The 15066-nt window shown below is 40.3% G+C and overlaps 1 protein-coding gene across 3 annotated transcripts in view; it reads left to right on the forward strand.

The window, feature by feature from the left end:
* RNF150 (ring finger protein 150) overlaps positions 1-15066 on the forward strand; it is a 233949-nt gene that overhangs the window by 193539 nt on the left and 25344 nt on the right. Inside the window, exon 7 of one of the 3 annotated variants that reach the window (XM_076010611.1) lies at positions 2879-2992. The exons of the other annotated variants lie outside the window; for them this stretch is intronic. Coding sequence (XP_075866726.1) covers positions 2879-2992 — 114 coding nt within the window. The remainder of the gene's footprint in view (positions 1-2878; positions 2993-15066) is intronic. 3 annotated transcript variants of the gene reach the window in all.

The following is a 15066-nucleotide window of genomic DNA, read 5'->3' on the forward strand; positions in this document are numbered from 1 at the left end:
AATATCTCTAAACTACAGTCACTCTTAAAAGAACCAGAGATAGGTTAGCCTTTTTGGAAAAAACGAATATGCTCATGCTCTTCAAAGTGCACTCACGGGACAAAATCGTTCAAGCACAGCTGAAGCTGCAGCACGGGAAAGAGTCATTTTCGTGCCAGCTCTAACACTCAGCCACTGCAGCCACCCAGGAGCCCTCCTGGGACACATACACCAAACTAATTATGGAAAAAGCTTCCAAAGGGTTCATTCAGAGGCTTGTATTTAGTCTCTGGGATGATTCGCTTTCCCTGATTTGGGGAACTGAGCATATAACTTCTCTGGGGATTCATCACTCCTCCAGATGCATTCTCTTAAAAAGTGACATTCATTCTCATATTTTTTAAGTCCCATGTTTATTTAGGGAGCAATTGATGAAGCATTCAGAACATCTCTGTTAAAAACTTTGAAATGCCTTAGGCCTGCTCCAGCTACAACCTGAACATAAAAACAGGAGAAAGAATGTGTGTTCAGGACTTTTTTCAGGGAACCTGATTTTGAACCTCTTGTGATTCAAGACAACTGAGAGAAAGAGGAAGGGTTGGCATGAATATCGCATTTCCATTTCAGATGTGCAGCTACACTTTGCTACGTTTGCAAAGCAGCAATGTCCAGGTTTTATGTGACTACAAGATATCCTGGTGCATTCAGAAAGAAGCACATCTAGATACATCATTCCAGCATGTGTGAGGGAGGTGCAAGAGCGAGTAGTCACATCTGCTTTTCTGACTTGCATTAAAGCCTGAAATGGCAAAGTAGCTGCCCTTGACTATGGAGAAATATAACGACTGGAACCAACCATCACAACGATCTCCCTTGGTGCCTGTAAGATTCACATTAGCCCTGGGAAGGGGATCGCTTTGATTTGTGAGGATATTCCATTGTGGCAGACAAAAGAATCAGCCAGCCATTTAAGATTTTAGACCCCACTGTCATCTCCCCTTCAGGAAATAGTTAAGCCACAGTGGACGACTTCTTCTCAAAATGAAGCATTTGCAGATTGTGACACTGCCCCAAACAGTCATCTCCGTGTCTCTTAATGTGCCAGGTCCCTGGAGCAATATCACCCCCTTGCTTCTGAGCCCCCCAGCTCCATGGCAGCTTCCACAGAGGACAGTTGTTCCGAAGAGCAAAGATCCTTGCAAAGAACACGCGCCTTGCTCATCAAGCTTGCCCACGTGGCAGCTATCCAATCCCCAATCCACAGGGTTTTCCATGGTAGCATTCCTTTTCCATGAAAAACATGTGCCAATCCAAGAAGCCCACTCAGGGCCAGACTCCCGGGGTTTTCCTGTCTTGTGCATCTGGTACCTCTTACAGGAAGGGTTGAGGATGTGCTGATTCACAAACAGCCTGTGAGAGAATTAATCACTTTAGACCACAGATACGTTGCCACTTGGAGTGCTCAGCCTGGTTATGACACAACCATTCACCCAGAAGAAACCTGTCTTCCCGAACTGAAGGAACTGAGCTAGCAGATGAAATCCATTCACTGGTGGGAGGTTGTCTCAGATGTTCTGAGTTACTCATTGACAGCACCATCTCCAATTGATTAATTCCTCACAGTGCTGCCTTGCCTCCCTTTCGGTAAGTGTCACGGCTCAGCAACTGTTGCCAGAGTGAGCCGGGGCAGGCTGTTGGGCAGACCTGTGCTTTGTGAGACATCGGCACACCGTGTATGGGTCTCAGCAGCCAGGCAGCAGCCGATGGCAGGAAACACAACTGGCAGGTCAGCACTTTTCCCATGTCTGAGCAGAGACTGGTGTAAATAAGATAACATTTCTGTTTGCATTTCAATTCTAAAGCAAGTCATGGAAGGGCTCCATCATTCAGAGATTAAGAAAGCAGAAACAGCTGAAAATGCCTTTTGGCTGACATAAGAATTGGCTTTGCAAATTCACAGTCTAGCAGGGGTAGGGAACCTGCGGCCTTCTGACTTCAAAATTGTTCTTTTTTAAACACCAAAGGAGGCAAGAAAAGCTTCATCTTTCTGTGCTACACCCCTTTTAATAAAAGGATTTGTTCTGTAAAATTTGGATTTGGTCAAAAGGCCGCACTTAAGGACCTAGAAGGCCACAAGTTCCTCACCCAGGGAAGTTAAAATATTTCAGAAGTAAAATTCAATGTTTCAGAAAAAAGAACAGTATAACTACCAGAACTGAAGCTACTTGCAGTGAGAGAATATTGTGGAAACACCACTAGCCAGAGGCAGGATATTTGGTCTGGCCTCCAACTACCTGTGCGGCCTTGGGCAAGTCACTTACCCTCTCTGCACTTCTATTAGGCAGTCGTCCTACCCAGTGATGTCTGAGGTGCTTTCCAGGTCCTTAACTCTATTAAAGTTAGAATCCCTGTCATGGAACCCTTCCAAGTCTCACTAAGAAAAGGTCAAGATCCGGCATCCTCACTTATAACCCCTTCTTGCCACCCTTCTCCTTCCAGCGCCACTAAGCCAACCCAGCAAGAGCCGTGTCCTCCACTCTCTCCCCACACCACGTTTTTTTAAGACTAGAGAGAGTCACTGTGAGATCCAGCCTCCGCCCATCTTCGTATAAAATGAATGGTTGAGAAGACTGGGTGGAAGAGGCTAGAGCAGTTAGCCGTGGTTCACAGCTGTGGCCTGGTCTTCTGAGATTCCTGTAGGCAGTGACTGCTGCCCTCAGAACATCAGAGCATTCTGCATCCAGAATGCTCCTAAGCAGCACTACCTGGTTCTTATACAGCCTTTCGTATAGATTTTAGCAATAACTGTGATGGTGTGTCATTAAACCAAAATATTATGCAGAGCAATTCTCTATTCTGTTTTACTTTTTTTATTTTTTATTTATTTTTTTTGAGACAGGGTCTCTATCACCCTGGGTAGAGTGCAGTGACATCATCATAGCTCACTGCAACGTCACACTCCTTGGCTCAAGCAGTCCTCTTGCCTCAGCCTCCCAAGTAGCTGGGACTACAGGTATGCACTACCACACCTGGATAATTTTTCTATTTTGTGTAGAGATAGGGGGGTCTCACTTTTGCTCAGGCTGGTCTCTAACTCTTGAGCTCAAGTAATCCTCCCACCTCTACCTCCCAGAGTGCTAGGATTACAGGTGTGAGCCACTGTACCCAGCCTCTGTTTTATTAATGCTAGACAATGGGCAGACAGTACTTATCAAAAAAAACATTGTGTTTCTTCAATAGAGCAGTATAGGTGCAAGGTCTGCATTTATGTATTTATGTGTAGGTGCATATGTAGTATGATGTTAATATTTGGACATTTATATATATAATTTTTGCATATTGATAATACTTTGTATTTTTACAGTAAATACTACATATATTACCTAACTCATTTTTTTCTCTCAGGGAAATGATAAGAAAATAAAAAACTAAATAACCCTGTGACATCATTTGGAATGGTATTATCTCCACTTTACAGTGAGGGTGCTAAGGCACAAGTGCCACGTTCGGAGTTATTGGTCCCAGATCAAGGAAGAAAATCCTGTTCAGCCAACCCCAATTCCAGGTTGGTCTGTGCTGTATGTAAATCTATTCATGAGTCTGTCAAGTAACTTTAAAGGAAATTAGTGATAATTTCCTAAGAATAGTTCCAGGTCAGCTAAATATTTTCAAACTTCACTAGTCACCAAAATATTTAAGCTCCAGACATTTTATTAAGGATTTCTAACAAGTTGAATACTAAAAAGTAAATTTCTTTATACCTGTAAAATATGAGGCAGAAAAGTGTTTTGTAAAGAACATTTAATTTAATAATTAATGTCACTCCATTTTCAACATTACGACTGCCATTTGAGTTGTATTTAACTCAAGCTCATTTTGAGCCTGGGGCTGCATGAAGCAAAAGCCTGCAGTTGGTTCTTGAAAACCTTACTTTTTGATGTTCTTATTGTTATAATGAATATTGACAATTTAATTCTAAAAACGTGGATCGGGCTGCATATAACTCAGGCACAGGAAACAGTAAAAATAACAAATTAAAAAGGATCATTTTATTTTAATAAAACACCGTGGCCCCAGGGGAAAAATTTTTTTTTTCTAGCGTGGCTATCAATGTGTTAAAATAGCAGGGATTAAACAAACTTAATATCATTTTTCGAGGATTCAAGGCTTGCTCTCTCCTGGCAGAAAGAAATACCCTGAATTCGTTGGTCTTTTCCTTCCAAGATCTCAAAGCATAATTCACCTATAACATCTTATTCTGTCTTCATAACATTCTTGCACAATGGAAACAAACGGTAATACCTATCCCAAAAGGACTAAAGCAGTAGGGGCTAAATCGAGTTTCCTGACCTGTCCCAGTTGTCTTTCCAATACTGACCACCTGGTTAAACTGGTTTCCTATGAAGACATGCCCAAAAAAGCTTACTTGTTCCAAACTAATACCAAAGAGTTAAAAATCAAATTAAAACATGCTCATGTAAGGTGATCTAAGACTCAAGGGCTTCAGGACTGGTCTTGTTGGTAAAGGAACCATCTGGAGTCCACTGAGGATTTCTGTCTACACCAAGCAGATTGAACCCACAGGTTTATCTCTGCCATCACACCAAAGGATTTATAAAAGGTATAAACCCACATAGACACAAAAAAGCTGAGAAAAGATTATAGCAGACAGTATGTCAACAAATTTTGGATGATAAATGGGTGGAAATTCACTTGGCAAAGTGGTGAAAGCTGAAATCTAAATGCCTCCCAAGGGAGAAGTCAGTAAGAGGCGAGCCATAGTGCACTCAGAGCGCTGGAGAGCCGCAGGGCATGGGGCGCCAGCCCTGGAGGCTGCAACGTGAAATGGTGCTCAGGAGAAGACATTTGAAAGATAGACTGTGTAAAGAGCATTTAGGCCCCCAGAGTCCTTTCCCCATCCTGAGCTGCCTGGTAGCTGCCTTGGGCCTCGGTTGCAGTCCTTCCCCTCTTGGCAAAGCCTCACCCATGCACACTTAAGATGAGTTCCTCATTGTGAAAATAAGGGGAGAGGAGGGATGGCTAAACAATTGTGAGAAAGCACTAAATTTAGAAAGAGAGAAATGACAAAGAAAAAGAAAACTCCAAGGAAACCAAGATAATTCAGAACGAAAATTTCTGTGAATTATAATTTGTGTTCCTACAGAAATATGAGACAATACTGTATCCATGGGGAAAAAAGCAGATGCTATGAGAAACAAGAATTTTCAGAGAAAGGAGAAAGAGCTCTTAGAAATTAAAAAATACAGCAAACTTGAAAATTCACATAAAGTGATAAAAGATAAAATGATTAAAGAAAATTCCCAGATAAATGATAAAGGATAAACAAGATAAATACAAAGATAAAAATGTGTTTTGTTAAAATATGTTATTGGTGTGAAGTAAAAATTGAAAAAAAAATGATTTAAAAATTAAATTTAAAAAATAAGGAAAAACAAAAAAGGTCAGTTGGCATGCCGTCAAGGAATTAACCCACTAATTCAACACACATTGTCCTTTAACGTCCCCTTCAAAAATGTGCTTTTTACTGAAAATCATGCTCTTGGATGGCATAGCTGGCTTCAGAAAATGTGAACCAAATTTTAAAATTTTTCCTTTTTGCATGCTACATTTGTATATTTGCAATATACTAGTGTATAGATTTGTTTGTAAGTCAGCGAATTCCATTTTTACAGTAAAATTACTTCTCATTGCTCAAGCTAATAACTTGAGATTACCCTATATTCTTTCCACTCTACTGTCCTCCACCGTAAAGCAGTCACCAAGCCCTGTTCATTCTGCCTTTTAAATATCTCCCCATGTGCCACTCAGTGCCTTACCACCTCTTAACTTTGATTTTTGCCTCGGCTGCCATTTCGGTCTCCTTGTGTCGACATGGTCATTCTGCTTCCTGGGTAATCGTTCATAGAAATCTGATTTAGTCATTGTTTTGCTCAAAACATTATTATCTGTGGGTTAAAATCTGGATAATCTAACCAAACGATAAAGCCTTTGGCCTCTGCATGCCTTTCCCTGATTTCTCCCCACTTCCACCTGGCACTTTGTACGGACGCATGTTAAGCCACCTGTGGCTCCACACTATCCTCCCCAGCTTCTCCCTCCACCTGCCAGCTCCTGTGTACCCTTCAGGCATGTCTCCTCTGCTGTATTCTCTGAAATGTCTTGTCTGCCCCTCCAAGCAGAATCTGGTCTTCCTTCTACAACTGTCTCCTTCCAAATAGATCTCTGGTACAATTTTGAGAAATTGCCTGTTACCCCACGAAATTTATAAGTCCTCAAAGGGTTTGGACTGTGGCTTTTCAACTTTAGCTTCCAAAAGCCAGCACAGTTTATGGCATACAGTTAGATTTCATAAACATTAGCCAGATGAGTGAATGAATATGTTGAATTTTAAGGGAAACCAACAGCAGTGATAGAAGGTGGAAGAGAATGTATTGCAATACCTATTCATCTGCTAATAAAAAGAATAAATGTGTCTTACAAGGATATTTGAGCCAGACCAAGGCACCAGCAAACGAGTCTCCACATAGCCAGCTCCTCTGGGACAACAGTGTGGCCCTAGCCCGAGTGACAGGAGCACAGTGTTAAAGTGGTCCCCCATCACAAGGAAGGAGGGAGACTAATGCCTTGTAGAAATGGACTGATGATTTATTATTTATCATTATCGATATTGTACTACACAGCAGAAATGGGATTAAAAGCAGCAGAGAGAGAGATGAAACAGCAGCAAAGTGTTACAGAGAAAGGCTGCCTAACTCTGCATAAATTTCTGCAAATGCCCTGGTAATGTCATAAAGCCAAAGCCCAGAAACTAGTGCAGACCTAAATGAAGCTTTTCATTTTTTTAATAACATCAACACAACTCTTATTATTTTATATTAACCCATGATAAATAAAGATGACCCTACTGTCAGGAAAATACAGGGTTGAGAATACTGCATGACTTTGGAGTCTGACAGATCTGGGCTCAAACGCTGGCCTGGTCATTTACTTATTAGTTGTAGCCAACTCAGTATCTCTGGGCCACAGTTTCCTCATCATCAAGACTGTCAAACTAAAACCTACCACACAGATTTGTTGTGAAGATTAAATGATCAATATATATAAAGAATCCCTGGCCAGGTGCCTGAAGGTCAGTAAATCATAAATGTCACCTCTCCCCACCCCACACTCCACCTCTTCATGAAAATGACCATTGGTCAGACAGGTCACAAGTATATATCGATGCAATTGAAATTTCTTCACATAAAAATATCTACAGGGACCTGAGAGTAGGGCATGCTTGATGTTTTGGTGAGGCGGGGCGGGGGGTAGGCATGGGGAGGAATGGCAGGGGCAATATATGTAACCCTAACAATATTTGTACCCCCATAATATGAAAAAATTAAAAATTAAAAAAAATATATCTACAGGGGCCAGGTACGGTGGCTCACGCCTGAAATCCTAGCACTCTGGGAGGCCGAGGCAGGCAGATTGCTCGAGATCAGGAGTTCAAAACCAGCCTGAGCAAGATCCCGTCTCTGCTAAAAATAGAAAGAAATTAATTGGCCAACTAAAAAATTTATATATAAAAAAAAATTAGCCAGGCATGGTGGCGCATGCCTGTAGTCCCAGCTACTCGGGAGGCTGAGGCAGGAGGATCGCTTGAGCCCAGGAGTTTGAGGTTGCTGTGAGCTAGGCTGACACCATGACACTCTAGCCTGGGCAACAAAGTGAGACTCTGACTCAAAAAAAAAAAAAAAAAAAAATATCTGCAAGGCACCTTTGTCAGGTAGATTTAAAAGCATATCTATCTCCAAAGCCTAATAGGTCAAGGTTATATCCTAAACCATCTGGGTGTGGGATGAAAACTGACATCACCTTGCTCCTCTTCGATCACCAGAATTACTTTAGCTCCTGAGCCAGAGCTGTGTGCTTGCTTGTATTTATCTTTTTCACTAATTGATCATTTGAGTACTACTGAGTTGTTAGCTGCAATCTTTATGACCATGACCTCATATCAAATAATGACTGTCCTTACACCACCACTTACAGAGAAACCTCTCAGGTTATCAGCATCATCAGTAGTCAGCCCATCAATCAATCAGCAACCCATTAGTGTCGATTCTTAGAAAGCTGTAATTACACTCTTTCTACACATGACTCTGTATTGGTTATATCCCACAGACAGTGGCCCTACCAATAACCTTTGCATTTTGAGTGTAGTGACCTACAGATGAGCAATCTATGGATAGACTAGTAATTTCATATTTGCTAAGTCTTGATGTTCTTTTTATGTTTATAAGTTGAACCTCAGGGGACAACTTGGAGCAAAAATTTTGGAACTATTGATTGATAGAAAACTCCAAGTTTGCAGTAAATAGGTTCCCAACACACAGACATAGAACATCTACCAGGAGACCTTTTTTAAAATACAAAAGTATCCAAATCACTGGCTTCTTCTGTAGTGGTCCTTATTGCTTTCCTCACTCCCTTTGAGGAAATAATTTCAAGGGAAAACTTGTGGAGAAAAGAAAATGTATTGTGGTTTAGCCAACTCTTCCCTCCACATCTGTGCAGGACACAGCTGTGGTTGTAATCAGTTGGGACACTCTCCACTCTGGGTAAGTCTGAGAATACCAGGATGGTCAGGAGTCTGTCCTTCCTCCTCACTCCAGAGCCTTCCCCTAGAGCACACGCCAGGATGAGAATCAAGCCAGGTTCCCTATTCACATGTTTGCACATACATACATGCTTGCACACACATGCGCACACACACACCACTACCACCAATCCTCAGGGCCTTGGCTCATCATTTAGAATTACTGGATGTAATTAGATGCACAATTACATTTCTAGGAATTTCTAGGAATTATCCTCAGGCAGAGGTAGCCAAACTGGTGCCACACGTGACTCTGCCTGCCTGCAGGTGAGTTACATTTGGTCCTCAGAACACTTCTCATAAAGTTTAATTAGGAGCCAACAATTAAATATTGCAAGGTTTTACATATACAAATCTGCATTTTCCATTTGGAAAAGTTGAAAGATGCAGCAACCCTGGACCTCATTCCCTTATGAGGACACTTAGCTCGACCTGAGTCGTGGCAGCCCTTTGGAGACAGAGCTTGTCCTCTGCAGTTCACTGAAGCTTTGCAGCCCCCAATTTAGGGATGGTTCTGGCACAATAGTATTTCCTTCACATGCAGTGATGTCTAAGAGAAAATCAGTGTTTTGAATGTTCCTATTAAATCTCATTTAAAAAACAAAAAGTATTGGTAAAAACATGTAGTGAAATAGAGTAGTGTGCCTCTTAGCCAACAACATACATAGTTAACACTGGTAATTAATGTTCACAGCAGGGAGGAACAATTAGATTCTTATAAACTAAAGTTCCATCAAAATTTTTTTTGTCAAGAAAATCATTCATTTCTATAAATAAAGACTGATGCCTTAATTAGAGCTGTCAGCACAAAAAAGTATTGGCTGCACTTAAATTCCTGCTGTGCAGCAAGAACAGTGGAATGGATTTTTTTAAAGAAAAATAATACTGCTACTCTTATGTAAATAAGGAGTTAATTGGAAAATAGGACTTGAAAAAGTTCAAGCAGGAACTCAATGGATTAAAAGCATGTCTTCTTTGTTAAAAAGTTGTGCAGTGGGATACGTAAACAATTGCATACATAAGCACACGTGCATGCATATGTAGAAGTGTGCACACGTGTATACCAAACACACATGCACCTACATGTGCACACAAACCTATACACATGTTCATATATGCATATCATTTGTGACATGCTTACGTGTATAAAGCAATACTTATACATGCACATTGGTGCGTTTATATACCACACGTGCATCATATAAATACAGATCACTTGGTATCATCAACTTTATGTCACAGTAGTTAGCTATGTCTCAGCAGGATAATTGAAATTTCTGGTCATGACTCTCATGATTACTTTTGAAAATGAAACTGTAGTTCCAAATTAGCTCATAAGAGAAAGAACAATTCAAAAAACAAATGGGTGCAAAATTCAGTTCCTTCAGCGGACTGAAAGTCTCTTCAATATCTGGATAAAGCAAATGTGCCCCTATAAGAAAGGCAGTCCCTAGTTTTGGATATAGTAACTCAGAGCATCCAAACCCTATGACAGAACAACACCTTATGGCTAAGTACAATCGTATGTATCCATCCACACTGAGTATGAGTTTCATCCTCATCAGAGAACATGACCCAATGACAAAGGCACTGGGATGTGAAGTGTGCATCTTTGATAGACAGCAGAGAGAAGTATGGAAATTTATTATCCCTAATTTATATCCCTAAAAATCATAAGTTCTTGGTAGTAAAGCTAAGTCAAGGCCTAGCCCTGCCACCTGCTGCCCATGTAACTTTGAGCAAATGACACAAACTCTATTTCCTCATCTGTAAAATGGAAGTAATTTATAGAATATGGACCTCATGGGATTAAATGTAATGCAAAATCCTTAGAAGACTGCCTGGTCCATGACATGCATTCAAAAAAATGTTCACTCTTATTAGTGTATAGACAAAAAGGTAGAGGGGACTCACATTATTAAATATATACCAAGAATATGTGCCAAGAATCTTGCAGAAAGCTTTACATATTTTATTTAACCTTTACAATTATTATCACTATTTTATGTCTAAGAAACTGAATTAGAGAGCAGTAGAGGAATCACACCAAAGATCACACATAAAGTAAATGGCAAAGCTGGAATGAGAAGTCTCTTGTCACTCTGATCAAAGCCCAGGTTCTTTCTTAAGTTTCTCAAACCAGAGTTTCTCAATATGATCTGAACACCCATCTGATCCCTAAGCTCTCGCCTAGAACTACTAAATCACAGTTTTTAGGGATAGGCTGAGAATCATCATTTTAATCAGGCTTCCTTAAGCAATCCTTTCTAAAACCAGGGTTTTTGAAAACTTACGCCACTAGACCCCAGATACCCACCCAAGGAGAACCAGACCCAGGACAATTTACACATTCTGTGTTATCTTATTCCTATACTTCATTTAAATTTTATCTGATCTACCCTGATATTAATTTTATTCAGGGGTACTAGAGTTAGAACATTCTCTTCAATCAAACTAACTTTACCTGTTTCTTATTCACTCAACTTTGAGAATTTCCCATCTCAACACTTTAATGCAATTTTGTGTGCTTGGTCCTTAGATGGATCTTTGTAACAGTCCTATGCTTTCCATCCCTGCATATATTAAAGATGACCACTAGATCCTTGTAACGCTGATCCAAATGCCAAAAGAACATCCATAGAAAATACAACTAGGTTTTGTTTGTTTGTTTGTTTTGTTTTGTTTCTGAGACAGAGTCTCACTTTGTTGCCCAGGCTAGAGTGAGTGTCGTAGCATCAGCCTAGCTCACAGCAACCTCAAACTCTTGGGCTCAAGCGATCCTTCTGCCTCAGCCTCCTGAGTAGCTGGGACTACAGGCATGCACCACCATGCCCGGCTAATTTTTTCTATATATATTAGTTGGCCAATTAATTTCTTTATAGTAGAGACAGGGTCTCTTGCTCAAGCTGGTTTCAAACTCCTGACCTCAAGCAATCCGTCCGCCTCGGCCTCCCAGAGTGCTAGGTACAAGTAGGTTTTTATTTACTCATGCCTTACTTGTAATCTTGACAGAGGTTTAATCCTAGCAGCCAACTTTGCTCTATGGGGCAGAAGGCCACTGCCTTTTTATTGTTACAATAATTACTCTTTTCTCATGAAACATGGCAGACCCAATATGTGACTTACACGCTTGGTGCAGGCATTCACTTACATTTTAGCATAATCAGTGATTCCAGAATCTACTAGAAAAAGGAAGTGCTTTCTGTAGGGGGGAAAAAATACTTTTCTGAGATACTAAAATAAGTCCTTGAACTGGTAGAGCAAAAGTAAGTTTTGAAGGAATTACAATTGGTTTTCTCAGATGTATGATTTTACTGAAGAAAGTACTCTTTGGTATCATAAAATTAACTACTGAAAGAAAAAAGATAAGTCAACAGGGTTAGATTTTACAGTTCCTTTGGATTCACAGCAGCTAAGATCTGCAACATAGAACTCATCAGTTGGTGATTGCTAAGCAGAGCATCTTCTACCAAAGCTATAATGTAGAAAATATGTTACTGGGAGTTTGATACTTGGAAGGAGATAATAATGGTAAGAATTTTATCTTTTTTTGTTTTTATTTTTCTATCTTGATGAACAGTTACAGTCATGGAACTGATGGAACCATGGCTTAGCTCTCATAATGTATGTAACTAATGTATTATGTAGTCAAATATGTTTTTTGTCTTCTGAGGCATATTGTCGGGACTTTGACTTTACATCGATGTATATCTATGTTTATGACATGCTCTCTTCTGCTTCCAGGGCTCAGTGCCTAAATATGCATCCTCCCCTTACAAAAACCCTATCTCTAAAAACAGCAATAAAACAGAAATATATATAATCACCTCTGATGCTAGAATTATCTGCAAAGTTTTAGGGGAAAAATGCTCAAACAATCTCAGGAATCCCAGTGGCTTACATGCTGCCTGTGCCCCCTGACCCCCTTCAGGAGATTTTCTCTTAGGGGGAGTGGAAGAAAAACAAAGGCAACCTGGGACTTAGTCTCCAGTGGGTTCATGAACAAACTCTGCAAAGGTCAAGTGCTCAAGGACCTTTGCTGCTTTTTGCCAGGCTTGCAGATTTCCAGGGTGAGGGAGTCTGTGCTCTGTTGGGGTTCCCTGAATTGAAGAGACTCCCTTTGTATCTATGGAGACTCAAGCAGCTTGGCACCAGATGAGCAAGTTACATGTGATTTGGGGATTTACAGCTTTTTAACCACTCTGCACCATATTTATCATTATTGACAAAGCATCCCACTTTACAGGAAACTGTAGAAATAGTTTCAGGCAGCTATTCTTCCATGGCAAAGTAATAAAAAATATTTGCAAGCAAGAAATGCAGGGGGAGAAAAAACATTGATGACTGCAAGGTAAGATGTATTCAGCATTGGAGCACCTATGATTTGAGATGTGGGCCATGCTTGTGTCTGCAGATTCTTTTTAAAATTACAGGTTCAAAGTGTGTATTGATTGTGTGACACTCCAGAAATATTGGCAAAATGTTAAACACAGCATGCAGTAATCAAAGGCAGGAGGTATAACCTGGACAAACATTTAGTATTACTTGTCCTAAATATTTGTGGGGTTAAACAAGTTAGGGGGAACTCATTATAAACATCAGTAATCATTCCAAATAGCAGCAGCATGATCCTTTTATTAAAAAAATCAGAATTCACAGTCTGCTTGGGCCACATGTTGAAATGACTTTTCTGTTGTGGAAAGGTCACGGAATGTATTAAGAATAACGAGAAAAAGAGGACGTTATAAAACACTCTGAAAACATATAGAAGACCTCACCAGAAGCTAATGTGGAAATCTGATTCGTGCATTAAACAAAGCCATTTTACCAAAGATGCTGGGCTTTAGGGTAGTATTTATTAATGCCTATTTTGAGCTAGAGTAAAATTGCCCCTCCTCTGAAGGAATTTTTGATTCTAACAGATGTAAAACAGATGTGTACAAAGTAGAACTTACTTTGCCAAGTGCTCTTTCTTAAAAATAGTTCTCATTTGCCAGATCTCCTAAAAGCTTTGTCTACGTAAGGGATTTGTGTAGCTTTCATTAGTTGAAAAGAGAGAGAGAAAGAAATGATCACTCTTCGGCTGGCAGAGGAAATACTACGACCATAGCCCCCATGTTAAATTCCAGGAACTCCCACTGGGCTTGTTCAGGGAATTTGGCCTTTTGAACACACATTGAAGAATATTAGGGTGAAATGCCTCTGTCTTAGATTTTCCATCCTTAATACTGGAAAATTGGTAGTTTTTAAGTCATTTTCCTAATTCTGTGTTTATCATGGACATGTTCACCCAGTCTTGATAGTCTAACTATAAATGGTACCTTTTCAATTCCACTCACCTCTTCATTTTAAGCTTCCCAAGGTCACTGGCAGAACAACTCCCTGATTCCCCCACTATTGCCAACTTCAGGGACAGAATTCCACCCAGGTGGTCCCTCTTCTCAGGGAGGTGATATACAGGATTCTGGAACCATTAAAGAGCAACAAGGAAACAGAAAATGGTCTTAGAAAGTACCTAGTAAAGTGGAGTTGGAAAAAGCAAGAATAAGGTTCCTGGCCCATATAAATAAATGAAACTCTTGGGTTTACTGTGTAGTCTAGATCCGATTTTTCTTAGCCTATTCTAAGGACTTGCCTTGGTGTGACACACTCTACGTAGTATTGAAATCAAGAGGATGAGTCCCCTTCCCCAGTGTTTTTGCCTTTTAAAAATCAACATGATTTCTTCAGCATTTCCCATTTCTTTATTCAGTACATTCAAGTGATAACTTTTCCATTTCTTTTATTTGTATAGCTTTGGGGATAGACTCTTGCAAAATAAGCCCCTGCCCTCTGAGAAATTACAATCTGCTCTACTTAAGAGAAAAAAACATCCATAGGTGGAATACTTAAGTGATGAAATACAGCAGTGGTATTAGTCAGGTGTCTGAAATCTTGTGGATCACAAGTGCTCTTCAGACAAAGGGGTGTTGTTGGCAGGCAGCTCTATCCTCAGACCCTTTACCTTGGGGCACACTTGGCTATACCTCTCCCCAGGAGGAAGTAACCTGCCTGGCCAAGGAGATCAGCCACCCAGAACCCCTAACCCACTCACTAGAGATAGAGTTAGCAGGATGAAAATCGTGGGTGGAAGGCCTGCACTGGCCACACCTTTCCCTTTATTTCCCTTTATTTGAGTTTTTATCAGCAAAAGCCTTTCTCAAGCCCAGGATTTGTATGCAGTTTAAATGCCATAAAGAGACAATCTTAAACTCTTTGGTTCTTTAAGCTAATAAATACATGTAAGGTACACAGCACAGAGTCCAATGAAGTGTAGGGCTTCCCCTCCCTTGGTGCGTCAGCACAGAAAGAGGCATTTGGTGAAGTTAATTTTTGCTACTAGATGCTTGTTTTGTTTTGGCTTTTCAGGAAATAAAGATCAGATTAGC

The sequence above is a fragment of the Microcebus murinus genome, chromosome 15 (genome assembly GCF_040939455.1).
Source record: "Microcebus murinus isolate Inina chromosome 15, M.murinus_Inina_mat1.0, whole genome shotgun sequence".
Classification (NCBI taxonomy): domain Eukaryota; kingdom Metazoa; phylum Chordata; class Mammalia; order Primates; family Cheirogaleidae; genus Microcebus; species Microcebus murinus.